This window comes from Erpetoichthys calabaricus, chromosome 4 (assembly GCF_900747795.2).
Source record: "Erpetoichthys calabaricus chromosome 4, fErpCal1.3, whole genome shotgun sequence".
NCBI classification, from domain to species: Eukaryota; Metazoa; Chordata; class Cladistia; order Polypteriformes; family Polypteridae; genus Erpetoichthys; species Erpetoichthys calabaricus.
In genome coordinates, this window is record NC_041397.2 from 309821059 (window position 1) to 309847656 (window position 26598).

The 26598-nt window shown below is 41.0% G+C and overlaps 2 protein-coding genes across 2 annotated transcripts in view; one reads left to right on the plus strand and one right to left on the minus strand.

Moving 5' to 3' along the window:
* Window positions 1-26598, plus strand: part of dnajc28 (DnaJ (Hsp40) homolog, subfamily C, member 28) — a 1235492-nt gene that overhangs the window by 279680 nt on the left and 929214 nt on the right. The window lies entirely within an intron of this gene.
* Window positions 13650-14597, minus strand: LOC127527604 (olfactory receptor 1052-like). The gene has a single exon (XM_051926713.1). The coding sequence runs from the start codon at window positions 14595-14597 to the stop codon at window positions 13650-13652; it is 948 nt and encodes a 315-aa protein (XP_051782673.1).

Genomic DNA, 26598 nt, shown 5'->3' on the forward strand with positions numbered 1-26598 from the left:
CCATCCCTACAGTGAAGCATGGTGGTGGCAGCATCATGCTGTGGGGATGTTTTTCAGCGGCAGGGACTGGGAGACTAGTCAGGATAAAGGGAAAGATGACTGGAGCAATGTACAGAGACATCCTGGATGAAAACCTGCTCCAGAGCACTCTTGACCTCAGACTGGGGCGACGGTTCATCTTTCAGCAGGACAACGACCCTAAGCACACAGCCAAGATATCAAAGGAGTGGCTTCAGGACAACTCTGTGAATGTCCTTGAGTGGCCCAGCCAGAGCCCAGACTTGAATCTGATTGAACATCTCTGGAGAGATCTTAAAATGGCTGTGCACCGACGCTTCCCATCCAACCTGATGGAGCTTGAGAGGTGCTGCAAAGAGGAATGGGCGAAACTGGCCAAGGATAGGTGTGCCAAGCTTGTGGCATCATATTCAAAAAGACCTGAGGCTGGAATTGCTGCCAAAGGGGCATCAACAAAGTATTGAGCAAAGGCTGTGAATACTTATGGACATGGGATTTCTCAGTTTTGTTATTTTTAATAAATTTGCAAAAATCTCAAGTAAACTTTTTTCACGTTGTCATTATGGGGTGTTGTGTGTAGAATTCTGAGGAAAAAAATGAATTTAATCCATTTTGGAATAAGGCTGTAACATAACAAAATGTGGAAAAAGTGATGCGCTGTGAATACTTTCCGGATGCACTGTATGTGAGATTATACACTAGTGTGCAACCTTTCTTTGTAAACAGGTACATAAAATCTCTAAAAGAAATAGCATTTCTCCAGTACAATGTTATTCAAGAAAATAAACCTTTTTATTCAACACAATACGCTGATTGATTAACAATAAGCTAAGTGGTTTCCATCTTGTCACACACGTGTGCATGGGAGACAGCAGAAGGGCTCACAAAGGGATAATTCCGTGCCACACCAGGGGGTGGCAGAGTGCACTGATCCTTTCCCTTTTTCATCAGCAGACAAACCGCAGGAAATTTCGCCTGGATTCGAGGACGTCACTTCCGCTTCCGGCCCCCGAGGACCTCAGTTCTGGTTGCGGGCCCGAAGACGTCACTTTCAGTTCCTGCCTTGATGTCATCACTCCCCATCACATGTTTGCCTGTCTGTACTGTTCAATTTTGGATTGATATCTGTCAGGATCTTTTCATTCATTGAACCAAACCCTGGCAGCCTATTTCAAGTATACGGGCGGCTGTCCCCAAACCTTTTCCTGTGCATCCTTTCACAATCTATAGTAAAGTTACATATTTTATGCAGATGATGGCCAGGAGTGTCAGGTGATTTATTTGGGGTCTTCTAGTGATTCAGTAGTAAGGTCAGGACCTCCCAATCTGTGTCATTTAGTTTAGCTGTTGTCACACATGTGCACTTAGGGGGTAGCCAAAGGGCCCAAACGAGCGTGAAAATACGAGCAACAGGGGAGTGGAACAGAGGATTAACGCCTTTTCTCTTTCATCAACAGAAAAATGGAAGAACAACAACCATAAAATACCTCAGATCCACACGACTACAGTACTTCTGGCTCTACGCCTTCTCTCCGCTTCCGGGTTACACTACCAAAGACGTCACTCCGTCCCGTAGTGGTCTCCTCAGTTCTGGTCCCACATTGGTGACGTCTTCCCCGTCCACCGAAGAAGACGTCACTTCCACCTTTTTTCCTGCCAACTCAGTTCCATTGTGTGTTCATCTGTGTTTCTTGTTTGCTCCTCTATAAAACACCTCAGAAAACTCCATGTCTTTGTCAAATGTGTTCTTGTACCGTTTACAGTATGACCGTATTTCAAGCTCAAATAACCGATCCACGATCCAGACATCCATCCATCCATCCATTAACCAACCCGTAATATCTTAATTACAGGGTCACAGGGGTCTGCTGGAGCCAATCCCAGCCAACACAGGGTGCAAGGCAGGAAACAAACCCCGGGCAGGGCGCCAGCCCACCGCAGGAATTCAGACATTATACAGTGAGGAACATAAGTATTTGAACACCCTGCCATTTTGCAAGTTCTCCCACTTAGAAATCATGGAGGGGTCTGAAATTCACATTGTAGGTGCATTCCCACTGTGAGAGACAGAATGTAAAAAAAAAAATTCAGGAAATCAATCCCATTGTATGATTTGTACAGAATTTATGTGTATTGCACTGCTGCACATAAGTATTTGAACACCTGGCAATCAGCAAGAATTCTGGCCCTCAAAGACCTGTTACTCTGCCTTCAAGAAGTCCACCACTACTCCACTTAGTAATCTTAATTAGTAGCACCTGTCTGAGCTCTTTAAAGACACCTGTCCACCCCACAGTCAGTCAGACTCCAACTACTACCATAGGCAAGACCACAGAGCTGTCAAAAGACACCAGAGACAAAATTGTGGTCCTCCACAAGGCTGGAAAGGGCTACGGGGCTATTGTCAAGCAGCTTGGTGAAAATAGATCAAGTGTTGGAGCAATTGTCAGAAAATGGAAGAGGCTAAAGACGACTGTCAGTCTCCCTCGGACTGGGGCTCCATGCAAGATCTCACCTTGTGGAGTATCACAGGTGATAAGAAAGGTGAGGAATCAGCCCATAACTACACCGGAGGAGCTGGTCAATGACATGAAGAGAGCTGGGACCACAGTTTCAAAGGTCACTGTCGGTAGAACACTATGCCGTCATGGTTTCAAATCACGCATTGCACGGATGGTTACCCTGCTCAAGTCATCACATGTCCAGGCCCGTCTGAAGTTTGCCAATCACCATCTGGATGATCCAGAGGAGGCATGGGAGAAAGTCATGTGGTCAGATGACACCAAAATAGAACTTTTTGGTTTAAACTTCACTCACCGTGTTTGGAGGAAAAAGAAGGAGAAGTTGCATCCCAAGAACACCATCCCTACTGTGAAGCATGGGGGTGGAAACATCATGCTTTGGGGGTGCTTTTCTGCGAAGGGGACAGGACGACTGCACTGTATTAAGGAGAGGATGAATGGGGCCATGTATTGTGAGATTTTGAGCAACAACCTCCTTCCCTCAGTCAGAGCACTGAAGATGGGTCGTGGCTGGGTCTTCCAACATGACAATGACCCGAAGCACACAGCCAGGATAACCAAGGAGTGGCTCTGTAAGAAGCATATCAAGGTTCTGGAGTGGCCTAGCCAGTCTCCAGACCTAAATCCAATCGAAAATCTTTGGAGGGAGCTGAAACTCCTTGTTGCTCAGCGCCAGCCCCTGAACCTGACAGATCTAGAGGAGATCTGTGTGGAGAAGTGGGCCAATATCCCTGTTGCAGTGTGTGTGCAAACCTGGTCAAGAACTACGGGAATCATTAATTGCAAACAAAGGCTTCTGTACCAAATATTAACACTGATTTTCTCAGGTGTTCAAATACTTATGTGCAGCAGTGCAATACAAATAAATTCTGTACAAATTATAGAATGGGATTTCCTGAATTTTTTTTTTCCATTCTGTCTCTCACAGTGAGAATGCACCTACAATGTGAATTTCAGACCCCTCCATGATTTCTAAGTGGGAGAACTTGCAAAATGGCAGGGTGTTCAAATACTTATGTTTCTCACTGTACGTGGAATTCCCCGATCCCTTGATTGCTATTCTCTGTGTTTTTAGTCGCTCACACTGTTTACCACTAAACCAGCAGAAAATGATTCAAAATACAGAGCATTGTAAAACATGAGTGATCAAGGGTGGAGAGGCCTTGGGGAACCCTGGGAGATTTCCTGGAGGGCTGGTGGTACTTCTGGGGTGGTCAGGGTTCTGTCCACACCTTTGTAAATTCTCATAAATATATGTACGCACTTTTAGTTAATTCATAAAATGGCGACCCGTACCCAAGTGGTATAACCCTGCTGTGTAACCTTTTATCCCTCCATTTGCTTAACCTTCTTACCACATTGAACTGCTTTACAATGGACGCCAAAAGTAAAAGAAAAAAGAAGTGTTATGTCCAGAATTGAACCCTGTGTTTCTTTAAGAGTTTTGTACATACAGTTAGGTCCATGAATATTTGAAGAGAGACAACTTCTTTCTAATTTTGTTTCTGTACATTACCACAATGAATTTGAAATGAAACAACTCGAATGCAGTTGAAGTGCAGACTTTCAGCTTTAATTCAGTGGGGTGAACAAAACGATTGCATAAAAACGTGAGGCAACTAAAGCATTTTTTGAACACAATCCCTTCATTTCAGGGGCTCAAAAGTAATTGGACAAATTAAATCACTGGAAATCAAATGTTCATTTCTAATACTTGGTTGAAAACCCTTTGCTGGCAATGACAGCCTGAAGTCTTGACCTCCTGGACATCACCAGATGTTGGGTTTCCTCCTTTTTAATGCTCTGCCAGGCCTTTACTGCAGCGGCTTTCAGTTGCTGTTTGTTTGTGGGCCTTTCTGTCTGAAGTTTAGTCTTCAACAAGTGAAATGCCTGCTCAGTTGGGTTAAGATGAAGTGACTGACTTGGCCATTCAAGAATTTTCCACTTCTTTGCTTTAATAAACTCCTGGGTTGCTTTGGCTGTATGTTTTGGGTCATTGTCCATCTGTATCATGAATCAATTTGACTGCATTGAGCTGGATTTGAGCAGACAGTATGTCTCTGAACACCTCAGAATTCATTCGGCTGCTTCTGTCCTGTGTCACATAATCAATAAACACTAGTGTCCCAGTGCCACTGGCAGCCATGCACGCCCAAGCCATCACACTGCCTCCCTCCACCGTGTTTTACAGATGATGTGCTATGCTTTGGATAATGAGCTGTTCCACACCTTCTCCGTACTTTTTTCTTGCCATCATTCTGGTAGAGGTTGATCTTGGTTTCATCTGTCCAAAGAATGTTTTTCCAGAACTGTGCTGGCTTTTTTAGATGTTCTTTAGCAAAGTCCAATCTAGCCTTTCTATTCTTGAGGCTTATGAGTGGCTTGCACCTTGCAGTGCACCCTCTGTATTTACTTTCATGCAGTCTTCTCTTTATGGTAGACTTGGATATCGATACGCCTACCCCCTGGAGAGTGTTGTCCACTTGGTTGGTTGTTGTGAAGGGGTTTCTCTTCTCCATGGAAATGATTCTGCGATCATCCACCACTGTTGTCTTCCGTGGACATCCAGGTCTTTTTGCGTTGCTGAGTTCACCAGTGCTTGCTTTCTTTCTCAGGATGTACCAAACTGTAGATTTTGCCACTTGTAATATTGTAGCAGTTTCTCAGATGGTTTTTTCTGTTTTCGCAGCTTAAGGATGGCTTCTTTCAGCTGCATGGAGAGCTCCTTTGACCGCATGTTGTCTGTTCACAGCAAAATCTTCCACATGCAAGCACCACACCTCAAATCAACTCCAGGCCTTTTATCTGCTTCACTGATAAGGACATAATGACGGACTTGACCACACCTGCCCATGAAATAGCCAAAGAGTCAATTGTCCAATTACTTTTGAGCCCCTGAACTGAAGGGATTGTGTTCAATAAATGCTTTAGTTGCCTCACATTTTTATGCAATCGTTTTGTTCACCCCACTGAATTCAAGCTGAAAGTCTGCACTTCAACTGCATCGGAGTGGTTTCATTTAAAATTCATTGTGGTAATGAATAGAACCAAAATGAGAAAAAAAGTTGTCTTTGTCCAAATATTTACGGACCTAACTGTAGTTGATTTCATAAAAGACAAGGGACAGGATGGGAATAAGGGGGTGTGGGGTGTGGTGAACTGGGGGCTTTTGGGAGAAAAAAAGAAAGAAGAAAAGGAAGAAGAACATTTTGGGCAAAACCCATGTGTAACAAGTTTTTTTTTTTTTTGTCGGGATACAATACTGAGGAATCAAACATTAAGTGAAAAACTCAATAAAATGATGGTGGAGGAGGATGCAGTGCAATGTGCGAAAATATCAGATTTACTTAGAACAAGTGAGAAAAGTTTTCATCTGCTAAATTTCCAACCCTCCATAGGTTCACAACATCAGTAGCGCTGGGTGACAGCCATGTCACTCGCCTGCTGCTATAGCAAATGAGATTGGCCTTAGAGCCTATCATGTTACCGAAAAAGCATCTGAGTTTCTAACGTCAGCAACACACTTCGTCGAGCGGACATTGGTGCTTCACATGACGACACTGTTAACATTAGCTCACTAAATAACAGCAACAACAATTTATTCCTTTTATAGCCCAAAATCACACAAGGAGTGCCGCAATAGGCTTCAACTTAAAATAACCAACAAGTGCAGTGGTAACTTTGCGCCAATATTTTGGCTCTGTGTAGCGAATTAAGAAAGGGTTAGTGAATTTACAATGCAAGAAAGCTGTTACGTAAGCGAAACGCAACCGGCTGTGAATACCCAGGGAGAACAGAACGCCATCCCTGCGTATTTCAGTTCTGATCCAACTAGCAGCCACAGTCAGTCCAGTGATGGTGGTAAGGCAGAGCACAAGGCCGTAAAGAAGGGACAGCAACAGGTGGTGGTGATGATAGGATGGAGGTTTGTGGGTATTTTTCTGTATTTCAGAAAATTATATGACCAGTGTGATATATTATTATATGAACACATTATCTATGGAATGATATGCAATAATATGTTGTAGTTAAACAGGCCTCATGTATTATTTGCAAAGTTGCCATGACGTATAGTGATACACTCTACATAGTAGTAGTCCTGTTAATTATTTAAATGCTTTGTTATTAAAGATGATGCTGGCCCTGTGGGAAGGGAAGAAGTCAGATCAACTTCAGGATCCATGCCAGAGACGAGAGAGGGTCTTGCTTCCGGGCAGGTGACAGAGGCAACAACAGCTGAGCAGGATAAACAATGAGATACTCAGGAAAATGGAAGCGATGGAGAGAAGGTGTCTGATGACTTTTGCCTGTTCCCACTCTAAAGATCTTCATCTGCTTTTCTGCTATCATTATCTGCCTGCAACAACCCCCAAGACAGAGCGTGCTATGGTCGTAGTAAAAGTGATTGGAAAGAGGGTACAAAGCCGAAACTACCTCTGCTCTACCAGGCAATGCTCTTGACACCTACTTGTAGCAACATCACATAATTGAATTGGAAAGAGCAAGAGAAGATGTATGTCTCTTTTCTTTTGTTAGCAGCTAGAATTACCCCCACACCATTATTTTATTTTTTTTGTAATTTTTTATAGAAGGTAATAGGCTCCATAATCTTGGCTGAAACTGCTTGGCTGATCTCATTAGTGGTTGTCGGGGTTCACTCTCTTCCCTGTCCATATCCTGTAAATGCTGCTTATGATCTCCTTGTTCCTGAAACTGAAAATTATAAGATTCATCACGGGGGGGGCACCAGAATGGCTATGATTACCAGCACATTGTAAGCTTCAGCAGATATCTGCACTCCAATTAACTCTTTGAGGGCTGAATATTCACATCATTTTCTGAAACACAACGGCTTCAGTCAGAAATCAATATAAAATGTCTGTTGCTGCATGCTGTGGCTGCCAGTTTTTCCAAGAATGTGTGGCAGGAAAGCTGCCAGGCTGTGTTCACGTGGCTGCACGGGGCAGCAGCAGCAGTCACGGTCACAGTGGATTGCAATCTGGTTTCTACCTCTTTTCATTGTTAAGTGGCAGTCCTCCCAGGTGAACAGTGCCATATGCTGTGTCAGCCACATGAACCTGTTCAGCACCACGATTAGCTGCAGAACCTCATATTCGTTTTCGATCGCTTGTATCAAAATCAGAGTCCAACAAGTCTTAGTCCAATTCAGAGAGAACAGGCAAAACTTCGTCCACGGAGTATTTTGCTTTATGCATTTGCTTTGATCTCTCGCCAGATGTCAGTGCCATTTTTGCCATTGTCTGAGCCTTGCAACCCATGGGAGCGCAGGAAATCTCAGTCAAAACCCATGAAGCTAACTTTCCTTCTACCAACGAGAGTAACTAAAATGTAACAATTGGTTTTGTCACAGTTTACAGTTGATTACAGATTATCGTCAGCTCCTACTTTTGACAAAAGTCGACATCAGCCCTGAAAGAGTTAAGAAATCATCTATGCCACATAGAAGAGACTGACAACCAGAAGATGGGTGAACATCATGCTGAAGGCTTTCCTCTTCCCAGTTGCTGAAGAAATCTTCAGGGCAGCCACCACAATTCTGACACAGGACAGAAAACAAATTTCTAAACCTCCTACGCTAGTGATCATTATGGTGCTGGACAAAAGAGTAAGGTACTTGGGGTCCTTAGTACAAGAAATTTGAACCATTGTAACAAAATCACAGAAACAGTAAGGCAGGATGTTATTGCGGCAAAATGAAAGTTCTGCAGAAAAGGGGATGAGGGTGGCAGCAGCGAGAACATTCACTAGTAAGATGCTGAAGCCCACCGTCTTATTTATAACAAGGGAAGGATATCTCAGGGGGTACCCAACAGCTACATAATGATCCTTGGCCTTCCGTAATCCCAAGATGGTGCACTACCGACAGCTGAATGAAACAGGGCCCATAAGGGACTGTAGTGGATCTGGACATCAGGACGGTCAGCATTGGAGGGATGAGGTTTTTAGAACATGAGAACATTAGAACACTCTAGATGAGAACAGGCCATTCAGCCCAACAAAGCTTGCCAGTCCTATTCACTTATTCCTTCCAAAAAAACATCAAGTTGAGTTTTGAAAGTCCCTAAAGTCTTACTGTCAACCTCACTACTTGGTAGGTTATTCCAAGTGTCTATCATTCTTTGTGTAAAGAAAAACTTCCTAATGTTTGTGCGAAATTCACCTTTAACAAGTTTCCAACTGTGTCCCCGTGTTCTTAATGAACTCATTTTAAAATAACAGTCTCGATCCACTGGACTAATTCCTTCATAATGTTAAACACTTCAATCAGGTCACCTCTTAATCTTCTTTTACTTAAACTGTAAAGGCTCAGCTCTTTTAATCTCTCCACACAACTCATCCCTGTGGCCCCTGGATCAGCCTGGTTGCTCTTCTCTGGACCTTTTCTAGTCCTGCTATGTCCTTTTTGTAGTCTGGAGACCAAAACTGCACCCAGGACTCCAGATGAGGCCTCACCAGTGTGTTATAAAGCTTGAGCAGAACCTCCTGTGACTTGTACTCCACACATCAAGGCGCTATACAATGTAACATTCTGTAAACCTTCTTAATCGGGAAGTTGATAGCTTAGAGTCCACTACGACTCCTAAATCCAAAATAATTGTCTCGATCCACTGTACTAATTCCTTTCATAATGTTAAACACTTCAATCAGGTCACCTCTTAATCTTCTTTTGCTTAAACTGTAAAGGCTCAGCTCTTTTAATCTTTCCTCATAATTCAACCCCAGTAGCCCTGCAATCAGCCTGGTTGCTGCTGTTCACCACATTAATCAGCACTAGGGCGAAAATGTAGAAAAGCAAGGGGTTCTGGAGATGAGGGTTTATGATTATGCCCACAATTACCTGCAGATTTCCAAAGAGCGTTCCAAGGTAGATGAGGACAAGTGCGCAGATGGTAAAGGTCATTAAGTCCCTTTCAGTTGTGCACTGCAGAACAAACTCAGTGGTCTTTGGCATCACTAGAGGATCACCCATTTAGGGATGCTGTAGGGGAACCATTTTTGATTCCCAAAAGATCCATGTGCATAAAGGTTCCAGAAAGAACCTTGATTTATTTAGATCTGTAACAGGCTCCATACAGTTAACGACCACAAATAGTTGGTAACAGATTTGCGAAATATGGTCCTGATTTTAAACGCACTCTTGCGGCATATGACAACTCAGGCTCAGTTCAGATTTTCTTAATCTGCTAGTATCCTGTTAGGTAGCCTATCATACATTAAGAGAATTGATTTAACAGTGCCTTTTGGTGAGGGTACTCCATCTATCCATTTCTCCATTTTTTTATCGTGAAGGCAGCAGTCTAAGCAAAGATCTCCAGCTGTTCCTTTTCTTCGACACCAACTTAAAAGAATCTGTTGGGGTTGCCAAGGGATTCCCAGACTAGTTGACTACCTTGGTAACCCCAACTGAGGGTTTTGAGTATGTGGTAGAGAAAGGGAATGTTTGGAAATCTTTCCATAGACTTCAAGGGTTTGACCCTAGACCTCATCCTGAAGCACCTCAACAGGGAGATGTTCAGAAGGTCAGAACCTCCTCTGCTGGCTCCTTTTGATGTAGAGGTGCAGCGGCTCTACCATGAGTTCCTCTCAAATGTCTGTTCTCCTCACCCTCACCCCAAGGCCGAGTCCCGATACCCTGTGAAGGAAACTCTTTTCCGCTACTAGTACCTTTGATCTAGTTCTTTTGGTCACTACATAAAGTATGGGTCTATTGGTTATGGTGAGAACGTAGATTGACTAGTTAATTGATAGCTTTACCTATTGGCTCAGCTCTCTCTTCACTGCTACTGACCAGTACAACATCTGTAAAACCGTTGACGCTGCTTTCAATCCACCAGTTGATCTCTGCACTCCCTTCTTCTCTCACTTGTAAACAAGACCCCGAGCTACAGTACTTAACCATTACGAAAATTTTATCAAGGACCCGGAAAAGGGAAACAGGGAAATAGGGAAATGTATTTATGTTTTTATTTGTGTATTAATTTATTATCTTGTAAATAAGACCAAACAATGCAGTTAATCCAAATACAAGTACTGAATGGTAGCATTGATAAAAGGGGAAAATGTCAACCCATCCATGGATACATGACATAATTCACATTAAAATAACAGAAACAGACTCCCTGAAAAGTCATGAAACTGGTTAAGGATGAAAGTTACCATAACCCAATAAGCCCAATCTATTTCCCCATCCTCTATGGTCCTGAACAGTAAATTGGAACAATTCTACGAGGGCAATCCCAAAAGTAAGGTCTCCAAAGCGGTGGGGATATAGAGAAACTGTTCGTACGGCTGTTGGCCACACTGATGTGATTGGTGCTTCCTCCACTCCCAAACAAGCATGTGCGGCTTCGCTGGGATTCTCAATTATGGCTTGGCAGCCCTTGAAAATGGAGTTCCCGTTGAACGCTACCACCAAGTGCGAAGTTCGCGTAGTTATTCGATTTTTGAACGCAAAAGGCATTAAACCGGTTGAAATTCATCGCCAATTGATGGAAGTGTATGGACAGTCGTGCATGGATGTCAAAAACGTTCGCAAGTGGTGTAGAGAGTTTACAGCCAGTCGTACTGAAATTCACGACGAACAAAGGAGCGGGAGACCGTCAAAAGGCGATTCTGCTCCAACAAAGAGGTGAAAGATGAGGTTCAACGCTTCCTGAAGGACATGGCGGCGAGCTGGTATGACATGGGCATTCTAAAACTACCACAACGTCTACAAAAATGCATCAACCGAAATGGTGATTATGTAGAAAAATAAATAATTCTTTAACCTTTAAAATGATGCAAATATTATAGAAAATAAACGGTTATTTGTATTTCTAAAAAAGTAGGAGACCTTACTTTTGGGATTGCCCTCGTATTAATTCATCTTCATGACCAAGAAAATGGAGCCATTGGCCATTTTAAGCAAACTCCTAAACACCCCTTTTGATTGGTGAGATTTTAATTTGTGTGAGGTGGGCCTAGTGACATAGTGGACACCTAAGACTCATCTTGAGATGTTAGACTATTATTTGCTCTTTTCCTATAGCTGAGCGTTTGTACGTTGTAGGACTCCTATCATTAAGAATCATTAAAATGGCCACCGTGTTCTCCAGATTCAGCAAGGGATTTAACAGCTTTGGTGAACACATAATTTCCAAGTATCTGAATGGGTCACTCCAAGTTTACTCATCTATGGCGACTTAACGGAAAGGTGTGATGCCGATGTCCTTACCAGCCAACTTTTGTTGTGGTATTCCATGCCAAAGAGTTTATGAAAGAAACTCTGCTAATTATACCTCTTCATTTCTTCATCCTATCCTTCATTTTGCAAACACGTCATTCCATTTGTTTGTATTTATTCTCTCTTTCTAAAGTAAAGCTTTCTAACCTGGTAAAAAGTCTAGCAAAATGACACCTTTTATTGGCTAACTAAAAAGATTACAATATGCAAGCTTTCGAGGCAACTCAGGCCCCTTCTTCAGGCAAGATGTAATACAGAAACTGGAGTTCCCTGTGTTTATATACACCTTCTAGGACAAGAAACAACATTGGTAAATCTTTAAATGAGAAATTTTAAATCTAAAAAAATAATAGATTCCTTCAGGCTAGGGTTCATTTAACAAGAGAGAAGAACAATGTACAGTATGGTCAAGATCTTTAGATAAGATAACTGTCCAACAAAGTCTTTTGAAGTTTCTGATGAGTTTTTCAACACAATGTGGAACTGTAGTCAGATGGTCTGTGTCAGTCTGAGAGATGCAAACAATCCTCATATCTGGCCATAAGACCCATGTCTCTATTCAAACCATGTTGTAATGTGTTCTTCAATTTTAGCATGAGTTTAACTTCCCATTCATTTGTCTCTTGCTGTGTTCTGAAGTTGCCCATAAGCCCTGTGACTTTAAAGTCGCTCTCACGGTGTCCCTGGCTGTTGAAGTGGGCCGCTACAGGAACATCTCTGTTGCCATCCTTAATGTGGAACCTGTGTAAATTCATTTTCTGGCTGTTTGTCCAGTTTCTCCCACATAGAGTGCAGTGTCAGGACATTTCATGCAGAGAATTAGGTAGACTACATTAAATGATCTGCAGGAAAATGATCCCTTTATATGATGTTCTATTCGGCAGTGTGGTCTAACTACACAGTCTGTATTATACATGTGGGCATACGTTTTACATCTTTTCTGTAGGCAGTGAGATATGCCATTTTCTGTTGGTTCAGTTAGGGAGCTTCGAACAATTAGTTGCTGAAGGTTTGGTGGTTGTCTGTATGCCAGGAGGGCAGGTTCAGCAAATACATTTTTCAGTGTTTGGTCATTGTTTAGCATTGGCTGAAGTTCTTTTATAATTTTTCTAAGTGCTTCAAGACGTGGGTTGTAGATGACAACAAGGGGGATGCAGTTCTTGTTATCTTTGTTTTTATATTCCAGAAGGTTGTCTCTGGGTATGGCAGTAGCTCTTCTTATTTGAGTGTCTGTTGTTTTGGGGGCATAACCTTGTCTGATGAAATCTTGTCTGAGCTCCTGCAGTTGTGTATCCCGGTCTGTCAGTTCTGAGCAAATACGATTGTACCGTATTGCTTGGCTGAAAAAATATGTTTGGGGTGGAAGCTATCACTTCTTAGGTAGGTTCGTCTGCCTGTCGGTTTGTGAAAAACAGAAGTTACAAGGGTGTTGTCTTTCAGTTGAACGGTGGTGTTGAGGAAGCTGACTTCTGTTTTTGAGTAATTCAGCTTCAGCTTTATGTTGGGGTGAAAAGAATTATATTCATTATGAAAATGGAGGAGGTCCTTCTCACTGACAGTCCAGATTATGAAGATGTCATCTATGTAACGGAGATACAACATTGGTTTTAAGATGCACATTGACATGAAATCTTCCTCCAATTTTGTCATAAATAGGTTTGCATAGTGAGGTGCAAACCGACAGCCCATTGCAGTCCCCATTTGTTGCAAGTAGAAATCTTGTCCAAAAGAGAATAAATTATGTGTCAGAGTGAATTTTATCATTTCTGTTACTGACTTAGTGGGTAAATCATGTTGTCTAAGGTACGTTTCACATGCCTGGTAAAGAATGAAATGAAACGAAACGTTCAGCTTTGACAAAGTCACTACTGGCTGACTGGGGTTGTTCGTTTCCCGGTACACAGCCTACAGATGCTGCTTTTGATCTCCTTGTTCCTGAAACTGTAAATGATAGGATTCATCATGGGGGGCACCATAATGGCTATGATGACTAACACATTATAAGCTTCAGCAGACAGCTGCACTCCAAATCCTGGCAACATATATGAAATGATCAGAGGCATATAGAAAAGAAAGACCACCAGAAGGTGTGTGAACATCGTGCTGAAAGCTTTCCTCTTCCCATCTGCCGAAGAGATCCTCAGGGCAGCCACAATAATTCTGCTGTAGGAAAGGATACAGACTGCTAAGCCGCCGAAACCAGTGACTATTGTTGTGCTGGACAAAAGAGTGAGGTGCCTGGGGTCTTCGGTACAAGAAATATGAATCATTGTAACAAAATCACAGAAACAGTAAGGTAGGACGTTAGTGTGACAAAATGAAAGCTCTGTAGCGAAAACCAAGTAGGGCGTGAGGATGGCAATAGCATATATATTCATTAGTAAGATACTGAGCCAAACCATCTTGTTTGTAGCAATGGAAGGATACCTTAGGGGGTACACAACAGCTAAATAGCGATCACATGCCATAACGGATAAAAGAAAGCCCTCAGCCAGTGAAAGGTAGTACACCATTGAAAACTGGAGCAAGCAGGGCCCATAAGGGACAGAGGTGGCATTGAACAGCAGGACGGCCAGCATTCGAGGGATGACGTTAGTGCTGTTCACCATATCGATCACTGCTAAGGTACCGATGTAGAAGAACATGGGGTTGTGAAGATGAGGGTTTACTATCACAACTATAATTACCATCAGATTTCCAAAGAGTGTTACCAGATAGATGAAAGCCAGGGCAACGATGGTAAAGGTCATCTTGTCCTTTTCAATTGCACAATGCAGAACAAACTCAGAGACCAGGACACTGGTGTTGGACATCTTTATAGGCTCCCCGGTTTAGCTAGAAAACAATGAAAAGAAGAAGAAGAATCAGTCTCTGGTAATGAAGTGCTTGGTTTGTTCATTAACATTAACAATTCATTGACTTCAAGCAGAATACTTTTACAAATCGGATAACACAAATGCTACTCATCCAGAGAGCAGGAAGAGATTTGGTATAAAAGGTTTCCACAGTATTATCACGTTACCGCTGATAATGTTTGAACAATTTAGGCAGTAGACGTTTTGCTTGCTCTTGAACTTGATCATAATTATTTTACTTTTTTTGTCACAGCTACTACCGCACCACAGCGGAGCTTAGCGTGACTGAATTCACTGGGCGTATCTTGACGGTTTGGTCATACAGTGCCCTATGCATTAGTTTCACTACTAGAACATTACAACATTCCAGAAAAGAACAGACCATTCAGCCCAACAAAGCTTGCCAGTCCTATCCACTTATTTTTTTCCAAAAAATCATCAAGTCGAGTTTTGAAAGTCCCTAAAGTCTTACTGTCCACCACACTACTTGGTCACTTATTACAAGTGTCTATGGTTCTCTGTTTCCCCTTAACAAGTTTCCAACTGTGTCCCCATGTTCTTGATGAACTCATTTTAAAGTCACCGTCTCGATCCACTGGACTAATTCCCTTCATAATTTTAAACACTTCAATCATGTCACCTCTTAATCTTCTTTTGCTTAAACTATAAAGGCTCAGCTCTTTTAATCTTTCCTCATAACTCATCCCCTGTAGCCCCTGAATCAGCCTAGTCGCTCTTCTCTGGACATTTTCTGGTGCTGTTATGTCCTTTTTGTAGCCTGGAGACCCAAACTGCACCCAGGACTCCAGATGAGGCCTCACCAGTGTGTTATAAAGACCTGAGCAGAACCTCCTGTGACGTGTACTCCACATATCAAGGCGCTATATAACCTAACATTCTGTTAACCTTCTTAATTGGGAAGTTGATAGCTTAGAGTCCACTACGACTCTAAAATCCTTCTCATAATGTGTACTCTCAATTTTCCGACCACCCATTGTGTATTCAAACCTAACATTTTTGCTTTCTATGTGTAATTCTTCACATTTACTGACATTAAATTTCATCGTCCACAAATCTGCCCAAGCCTGTAGATAGATAGATAGATAGATAGATAGATAGATAGATAGATAGATAGATAGATAGATAGATAGATAGATAGATAGATAGATAGATCCTGCTCCTCTGTCAGGAGATGACACTGTTCAGTGGATGCAGTGGATTCTCCATGATTGACAGGAGTCTGCTCAGCGCCCGTTGCTCCGCCACAGATGTCAAACTGTCCAGCTCCGTGCCTACAATAGAGCCTGCCTTGCTCACCAGTTTGTCCAGGAGTGAGGTGTCCCTCTTCTTTATGCTGCCTCCCCAGCACACCACCACGTAGAAGAGGGCGCTCGCCACAACCATCTGATAGAACATCTGCAGCATCTTATTGCAGATGTTGAAGGACACCAGCCTTCTAAGTATGCTATCCAAGTCCTTCTGTAATGATATAACAGATTCCAAATTATCTGCTAATCCACCTATCTTGGTATCATCTCCAAACTTAAACTTATTCATGTCAAAATCCGATGTCCAATTCACATCGTCGTCAATATCGCTTGATTCGAGCAATGGTCTGAAACTGCCTTTGTGGCTTTTCATTTGCATTAGTCATTTCAACAAGTGGTGCATCACAACCTTTAACCCTTAACTACTTGCGCTGGTGTATTTTGTACACCAATCTCAGTTAGTTTTGTCTAACGTCCTTTTTGTTGAACCTACCGGTAGCATCCGCCATCTCTCATCAGCTTGATTCACTGCAAGTACAATGGTTTCCCTCCAGTGTGTCTCAGGCCAGTTTTATGAGTGAATGCACAGTCGCAAGTTCCATATGGTGCATTTGGTACACCACGCGGGTACCAACGTATGTATGACAACAATGAGATGTTCATCCATCCATTTTCCAACCCGCTGAATCCAAACACAGGGTCACGGGGGTCTGCTGGAGCCAATCCCAGCCAAATCAGGGTGCAAGGCAGGAACCAATCCCAGGCAGGGCACCAACCCACCGCAGGACACACACACCCACATACCAAGCACACACTAGAGCCAATTTACAATCACCAATCCACCTAACCTGCATGTCTTTGGACTGTGGGAGGAAACCCACGCAGACACAGGGAGACAATGCAAACTCCACACAGGGAGGACCCGGGAAGCGAACCCAGGTCTCCTTACTGCGCAGCAGCAGCGCTACCACTGCGCCACCGTGTCGCCCACAAGGAGATGTTCTTCTTACAATGACTTTGTCTGCAAAGAACATTGAAGAACTCAAGTGAAATGTGATCCATGTGCAAATCCTGCAGTCGATGAAAGTGTGAACCGTGACGAATGAGCACTGGAGAAGTGGATCAGGTTTATTTTCAGATAGTCCTAGACTGTGTCATGCTGCTCAGTATACAGTAATGGTGTTAAATTACATTAAAAACCTGTACAACTTAAAATGATTGCAATATTTTATATTACAACCTCACAGTGTGCATATTAATAGCCATTTTAACACTGGTGCATAAAGTACAGCGCACGAGTACTTATGAGATGAGAAGTGGTGCTAGTAGTTAAGGGTTAACACGGCATTTACGAACTCCATACCAAATGGAATGTAACAGAGACATAAGCACTGCATTTGTCATTTCAATAGATGGTGAACAGTGCACTGCAAACATTAACGGCGAGGTCCACATTGAATATTAAGATTTCAAACCATCTTAGATGGGTAGTACATCTAGTTTTTATGTCTGAAATAGAACAGCACCTGTTCACAAAGTTTTTTTCTGTTGGTAGAATCCTATCCTAGTTTTCAGAATGTCTCTCACCTTACACTGCAAATTGTAACCTTAGATCTTCAAATGAGGGTCTGCTTAGAATTCCAAGAGTGAAACTTAAAAGAAGTGCTGAGGCGGGCGGCCTTCTGCTGTTATGCACCTCAAATCTGGAATAGCTGACCGATAGAAACTCGCCAGGCTAATACGGTGAAGCACTTTAAAAAATTGCTAAGAACCCATTATTTTAACATGGCTTTCTCATAGCTTCATTTTAGTGTAACCGTAATATTCTATATATGCATTTAATTATCATTTTCATCATGGCTCCACAATCTGTACTAACCCCTACTTTCTCTGCTGTTCTTTTTCTGGTTTTCTGTGGTGGCAATCTGCGCCCCCACCACCTGATCAAAGCATCGTGCAGTCCCTCCATTGATGGACTGAACTCCAGAGGTCCACATGATTATCGTCGTCTAATTCTTAAACGTGAAGCCTGGAAACCAGGAGGACTGATTGAGATCATTAATGCTAGTGGGGCTGGGTGGTCTCGTGGCCTCGGAATCCCTGCAGATTTTGTTTTTTTTCTCCAGCCCTCTGGAGTTTTTGTTTTGTTTTTTCTGTCTTACTTTATTCTCTGTTACTTTGTATTACCTAATCTTATTTTTATATTTTTCTTTTGTCTTTCTTCATCTTGTAAAGCACTTTGAGCTATCCAGTGTTACATATACCCTGCTGTTTTTTTCTAAGACTCTGTGAGGCGCCTTGAGCATGGGAAAGACGCTATATAAATAAAATGTATTATTATTATTATTATATAATTTGTATGTAATTGTAATTGTAATTTGTATTACATAATTTGTAATTACATAATTACGTATTACTTAATTTGTAATTACATAATTTGTAATTAAAGTGCTATAGTAATAATTTATATTACATAATTTGTAATTACATAATTACATATTACTTAATTTGTAATTACATAATTTGTAATTAAAGTGCTATAGTAATAATTTATATTACATAATTTGTAATTACATAATTACATATTACTTAATTTGTAATTACATAATTTGTAATTAAAGTGCTATAGAAATAAATGTTGATGTTGTTGGTAGTGTAGAAATATGTCAAGGTTTCAAAGAGCATGTCAAATTAAAAATTTCTTTATTTGAACTGGCCTGTTTCGAAATAACACAAATTAAATACCATTCAGAGAACAGAATGTTGAAGGTTACCCGCTCAATCCTAACTAGGGCCTCCGAGCAGCCATGAATCGAGGTAATTCTTGGTAGCGAAAACCAATCAGATCGCTTTCTGCTACCAAGATTCTACCACGAATTGAAAGCTTGGGCCAATCGCAGCCCATATCGGCTACCAGGAATTGACCATTCACAGCCCAGTTTGGCTACCAAGAATTGGCCAATGATGGCTCGGTCGGCTACCAAGAATTGGCGAATCACAGTTCGTGTTGGCTACCAAAACTCAGAAAGGGTGGGCCAGCCTCTTGTCAGTTAATGTATTCTGCTAAAGCTTGTTCAAGTCTGCACACAGACGCTTTGTGATTTGCGTTTCATTTTGAACTTTCTGAAAATGTTACTCACGAGTGTCGATTTGTGCAGATATATTTACATTCACGTACACATTTTTGAATGATTTTTTAACCATTCTTGGTACAGTTTATTACATTTATTAAATATGTGTGCAAAACATGTAAAGTCATATATAATAATGTATAAATTTAATAAACATTGAATTGTATAATCATAGTTTCATTTTTTATACTTAACACTAATTTCACAAATCGTTTACATTAATGCTAATACAGAATAATTATAGTTATGCTCGATATTAACATTGATGTTATAAAATATGCTTATAAAATAGACCTACACCTTTAATACTCAGACGATTCTAATCGTGCTGTAGTACAGCATATATATGGGGTACAGGTCGTAACGTTTTATTTATTATGAACATGTTCTACTTAAGTTGGCATATGCTGGGTTTATGTCCAAGTGTCTGTTCATGGCGTTCTCATTTGATAGCCAAGATTTGGCCAGCTCTCTGGCACTTTTAGTACTGGCCTTAAATCTTACTTGTACATTGTCCCAGTTAAACATATGTCCTGTTGATTTTGTATGCGTATAGATCTGTGATCGTGAGTCCTTCCTTCTGACGGCGTTGCGATGCTCCTGTATACGTGCAATTCTTTTTGATTTTGTCTCATGTATACTGCTGGGCAAAAACTGCATGGAATGCTATAAACTTCGTTTCGTGTTTCTGCTGTCGATTTCTTGTTTTTTGTGTTGAAAAGGGACAGTGCGCAGATTGTTCGTGGGTTTGTGTGCTATTCTGATGCCTGATTTGGCCAGGATATATATAAAAGATGATCTGCTGTGGCATCCCCCAACGGGAGCAGCCGAATGAAGAAGAAGAAGAAGAAGAAGATATATATAATTAGCTAAATGGTGTGTGTGCTGTTTACTATAAGTATATAAACATTTCCCTTCACAATATTTCCAAATATTTATTTTTACCTACTTCAAATTAATTAAATGTCAGCATCAACAAGAATATATTACTTCCCAAATTTTATAAATACATACAAACACAAGGCTGTGAACTATTATTTATTCATTCTTATTGTGCTTTCATATTTATTAGATAGATAGATAGATAGATAGATAGATAGATAGATAGATAGATAGATAGATAGATAGATAGATAGATAGATAGATAGATAGATAGATAGATAGATACTTTATACCCCTCTTGATTATCTGTGCGGCCGTCTGAGACCATGGTAAAGGTGCTATATAAGTATGTGAAATGCGTTATTATTTGTTATAATTATGATTCAATAGAATTTGCAGGCAGTTTGTTTAATTGTGATTTTAACTATGCTTGTTGTCCATGTGTTCCTTAACAAATCAATCATTCATTAAACAGTTTCTGTTTAGTCAAAAAATAAAAATAAACAACTAAATCTGCAAAGTAGAATTCAAAGCACCGTTCGTCGAAGAGAAAGTTTAAAAATATATACATTTTAGAGATATATTCTTTCATTCAGCAATGTGCCATGAGCGGGATTCGAACCCGGATCTCTATGATAATTCTAGGGAGGTCGTCTCTCAAGAATCGCGGCTATACCTCGACTAATACGCAACATCCTTAGGGCGGAGTGGTGGCTCTGAGGCTAGGGATCTGCACTGGCAATCGGAAAGGTTGCCAGTTCGAATCCCGTAAATGCCAAAGGGGACTCTGCTCTGTTGGGCCCTTGAGCAAGGCCCTTAAAATGCAATTGCTGAGTGCTTTGAGTAGTGAGAAAAGCACTATATAAATGCAAAGAATTATTATTATTATTAACTACAGGGTCACAGGGGTCTGCTGGAGCCAATCCCAGCCAACACAGGGTGCAAGGCAGAAAACAAACCCCGTGCAGGGCTGTATAAAGATATGTGTATTGTAAATACCATATATACTCGCGTATAAGTCGGGTGTTGAAACCCGAAAAATCGATCATAAAATCAGACCCTGACTTATATGCCCATTCAAAAATGCGACCCTTACAATTCTTAAAATTTTTACATCTTCTTGCTTCTTCCAATTTGCACCAGTTTCTCAGACACATCTAATTTTGTTGCAGCAGTGCAGTTACCAATTACTTTTTTTCTTCTGATCAAATGCCCCATCGTAGATAAGGAATCCTCTTACGATAAAGGTGTAAGAGGGTGTGAGATACAAAAAACACAAATCAGCGCAAACGTCACTTTGGAATTGTTTGGATATTACTGTGTGGTCACGTAGGTACAACATATAGAAAAAAATGAAAGTGTGCCCTGTGGTTACTCTCTCAGCTGGGCGTTAGTATATCGTAATCTCTTGGACCAATGGCGGGAGTTCTCCACATTCGACTTATACGACCGACATTGTAAAATACCGGAAATTATACTGTAAAATCAAGCCCCAACTTATCCACGGGAGAACATAAACGCGAGTATATACAGTACTTTTCTCTCGATAATTTTTATTATTTTTTTGTAAGTACAGTGATCCCTCGCTATATCGCGCTTCGCCTTTCGCGGCTTCATTCCATCGCGGATTTTATATGTAAGCATATTTAAATATATATCGCAGATTTTTTGCTGGTTCGCGGATTTCTGCGGACAATGGGTCTTTTAATTTCTGGTACATGCTTCCTCAGTTGGTTTGCCCAGTTGATTTCATACAAGGGACGCTATTGGCAGATGGCTGAGAAGCTAGATTGCTTACTTTTCTCTCTGTCTTGCGCTGACTTTCTCTGATCCTGACGTAGGGGGATTGAGCAGGGGGGGCTGTTCGCACACCTAGACGATACGGACGCTCGTCTAAAAATGCTGAAAGATTATCTTCACGTTGCTATCTTTTGTGCAGCTGCTTCCTGAAATGACATGCTGCACGGTGCTTCGCATACTTAAAAGCTCGAAGGACACGTATTGATTTTTGACTGAAAAACAAACTCTGTCTCTCTCTCTCTCTCCCTGCTCCTGACGGAGGGGGTGTGAGCTGCCGCCTTCAACAGCTTTGTACCGGCGGTGCTTCGCATACTTAAAAGCCAAACAGCCCTATTGATTTGTTTGCTTTCCTCTGTCTTTCTGACAGACTCTGCTCCTGACGTGCACTCCTTTGAAGAGGAAGATATGTTTGCATTCTTTTAATTGTGAGACGGAACTGTCATCTCTGTCTTGTCATGGAGCACAGTTTAAACTTTTGAAAAAGAGACAAATGTTTGTTTGCAGTGTTTGAATAACGTTCCTGTCTCTCTACAACCTTCTGTGTTTCTGCGCAAATCTGTGACCCAAGCATGACAATATAAAAATAACCATATAAACATATGGTTTCTACTTCGCGGATTTTCTTATTTCGCGGGTGGCTCTGGAACGTAACCCCCGCGATGGAGGAGGGATTACTGTACTTTTATATGCAATGTGTAAATAAAAGGCTAGAAGTGCAGTGGATGGTGTGGGGGCATAGGGGAAAAGCTGCTTATGTGACGTCCTGTTCCTTTCTTTCCTTTTGTTTTGGAAAGTTTCTTGGAGAGGAAAATAAAAGTTTCTGTTTTGACCCTTCGTGCCCCTGACTTGACGGTCATTTACACGGCGCAGAGGAAGGCAGATTACAGTCAGTTACACTGCCTGCTGTCGTTTGTCCATAGGTTTCTACGTTCAGACACAGCAATAATTATTAATTTTGGGGTTTTCTGTTTCTCTACGTTGCCATGACAAATAAAAATGATGTTATGTAGCATGGCAGCCAGCATGCTGTTTTTGCTCCTGGTAGTCTATTAGGTTACTTCTGTCTGACAAATTTTTTTATTAATTTCGATCGTGTGGGGGCACATGCAGGATGAATATATATACACACTCGTGTTGAATTTGGGGTAACTTGTGTAACTTGATCATTTGTATTGTATTTATGTGGATCTACATAATATACGTCTCAATTCAGGATTTGTGTTCTTCTCAGTTAGCTTTAAATCCTATCAGTTGTGACAACAACAACAACATTTATTTCTAGAGCACGTTTTCATACAAATGATGGAGCTCAAAGTGCTTTACAAGAAGAAGAAAGAAAAGTTTCTAAAAAAATTAAAATAAGATTAGGCAATACTAATTAACAAAATATATAAAACTAGATGTGCAAACCCGTGCTGTAAAAAACCCAGGGGTCCTAAAAACTATTGAAATCGTCAAAAAAAATATTGAAAGGAACTGAATTAATTTGAAATTTAAAGGAACTACTCTGGGCATCTCTCTCCTAGAAGGTGTCGTTTTGCTGAAATGCTCACATTACTTGTGCATTAGTGGCTAAGCGACTTTGTCTGTCTTCAGAGGTTTCGTTTTGTTGAAGTGGTCGCCTCGCTTGGGTATTAGCGGCTAAGCAAGTGTCTCATTCTTCGGAGACTTCGTTTTGCCAATGTGCTCTCATCGTTTGTGCATTAGCGGCTCAGCAAGTTGTCTCTTTCTTTAGGGGTTTTGTTTTGTTGATATGCTCGCCTCGCTTGAGTATTAGCGGCTAAGTGACTTTGTCTTTCTTCTGAGGTTTTGATTTTGCAGATGTGCTCGCCTTGCTTGTGCATTAGCGGCTAAGCGAGTGTCTCCTTCTTCAGAGGTTTCGATTTTCTGATGTGCTCGCCTCGCTTCTGTATAGCGGCTGAGTGAGTTTTCTGTTTCCTTGGAGGTGGAGCCCTTATTAATAAAATAACAGTGGGAGGTCGAGCTTTTAGTTACAGAGCCCCTAAACTGTGGAATGGTCTGCCTGCTACTATAAGAAATTCCCCTTCGGTCTCAGCTTTTAAATCTTGGCTGAAGACTCACTACTTCAGTTTAGCATATCCTGACTAGAGCTGCTGATTAACTGTACAGACTGCATCTCTGTTGTTAGTCATTAGCACTAAATCATAAGTAACATGATAGTTAGAATTGGATACTAACCCTCACCTATTCCGTTTCTCTTCTCGGTACTCAAATGTGGCACTTGGTGCCACGGCCCACATGCCAAGTTGTTTTGCCTGCCTAAGGAAAAGTCATCCCTGATGGAGGATCACAGGAATCGTGGGAAAGAGGGGTCCTTTTATTGGATTGGCTGGCCCAGAGCTGTTTCAGCCGTGGAATGGCCAAATGGGGGAGGCAGCTTGATGGATGAGGTCTCCAGGACTCTACACAAATCCAAATCTTATTATGGGATATATCATCTACTGTTAAATTCTGCTCCGTACTTCAAAAATTTTTATTTTTATACTGTATTAAGGATTTGTTCTGTTCTGTGTATTGTATTGACCCCCTTCTTTTTGACACCCACTGCACGCCAAGCCTACCTGGAAAGGGGTCTCTCTTTGAACTGCCTTTCCCGAGGTTTCTTCTATTTTTCCCTACAAGGTTTTTTTGGGAGTTTTTCCTTGTCTTCTTAGAGAGTCAAGCCTGGGGGGCTGTCAAGAGGCAGGGCCTGTTAAAGCCCATTGCGGTACTTCCTGTGTGATTTTGGGTTATACAAAAATAAACTGTATTGTATTGTATTACCCCGACTCTACCTCTCACTTCCAGGCCGGACAGACAGACACACACTCTTCTATGTGTAGACGTTTATATAAAATGTATATTAGTAAAAATATTAATATAAAATATTCAATAAAAATATGCAAAATATACTTTGTTGTTTCACAATACATCATAAACTCCCTGTTGAGAAAGAATATTTAGAATTAAGATGCTTCAGCCTTTCCAAATAACAAAAGTATGGTACTAATAGAACAATAAGAAGCATGTCACTTATGCATTAAATAAGGATATGTTAAGCTAACCAAACAAATGTAACCCAATACAGATGCTAAGCTGTAAGAGTGTATTCTTGTAAGACAAATGTACTAAACTAAGTTTTAAGGTAGCTTTTGATATTGTATAATCAATTATTATGTGTGATGATCATTATGTGCAACATGTATGCTATAATAAGAATGTGCTGTGCGTTAACTGACAGTATAACATTAATCCTTTTTTAAGCTGAATCAAAAGATTCTTAAATTGTAACTGCCACATAGCAGTTGAAGTATTGTAACCCTGATGGTGCAGAAAGAATGAAGAAGTAAGTATCGCCTAAATCTGCTTAGGTTGCACACACCCTGTGACAGTTAGCTGGGAGATCGCTGCAGTTGCTCTTGTGTGTATTGATGCTGACAAGGGCTATTGCTTAAGACTATGAATGTGCTAATAACTCTTTTAACTGTTAGAAACACTCTGCGATCCTGCATGTTCCAATCCAGGGTGTGACCGCAAGCTATGACGATCTATGTATGACCTCAAAATGAACTGCCATATTTCCTCTTTTTGTTTAAGAATAAAGACTGGTTATAAAAAGAGATAAACTTCCTGCTTTGAGCAGGTTGTCTGATCTGACCTGTCAGTAGCAACTTGAGCTGGCAGGCGGGCCGCCTCTCTTCTCACCAAGAATAAACGAAATTGCTTTATACTTTTTATTGGTGTCAGCCTTCTGTTGTTCTTGACTTCAGCGACCACACTGTCATGTATGTTAAATAGATTCCTACTACTTTTTTTTTGTCAGTTTTAACCAAATCTGTACCCCTTTAGGTACTCATTAAGTATATCATACCCATAAAATATTCCCACAGACAGACATTAGTGTTACGTGAAGATGACGTGACTTTTGTTAATCAAGTATCTTGGAGTTTAAAGACAGCCTGTTACTAATTAATGATCTCTGTAAGCACTAATGCTGATGATTAACTAAGTGTCACCAAAAAGTCACCAGACGTGACCCGACTCTTCTTTGGAATGAACTAAGCAGTTTGGGATTGATTGAAGAAAAGACGACGATTTTCAAGCTCTATAGAGTGTGCACTGTGTTAATTTAAGTCTTGTGTTAACATTCTGGATTAGCATTAATGCTAGTAAAGACCTCCTTTTGATAAATGAAAACATTGGGGCATATTTCTCCCAAACTTGCAAAATTAATTGAACGGTGAAACCAAAAAGAGCCAAAAGTCGGAAATTGAGTCACTTTTAGCTCTGAGTGTTAAAACAGGCATAATTCTGCTTCCTGTAGAAGTCATCAGTCATGCTCAACAACATTTATTTATATAGCACATTTTCATACAAATGATGTAGCTTGTTCAGAACAATTGGGACAACAAATGGCCACTTAGCCCAGCAACGTTTGTGAGTGGCTATCCTCTTAAGTCAAGTTGAACTTTACAAGTCGTACGGTCAACGACACTGCCTGATGACTTTTTTTTTTCTTTAGAACACTGTCGGGCAACCGGTGCGCCGTGGAATTTTCTAGGGGCGCCGCAAAAACTTTTGTAAAATATTTCAAATTGCTAGTGTTTTTGAACTTTTGGAAGCTCTTATCTCTGTGAGCAAGGTTTTTCAACACTTATGGAAATGAAGTCTAAGAAACGCGAGAGACTTCAAATGATCGACAAGGAAATGCGCGTCTGTTTTTCGAAAATTGATCCTCGCATCAATCTCATATGTGCCTGAAAAACAATCTCAACGTTCACATTAATTAAACTTAAGATTTATCTTTTGATTCCTTTATTAATAAAATGTCTTTCAAACTTGTAAAATGAACTGTTTTTATTGGCGATTGTCCATAGA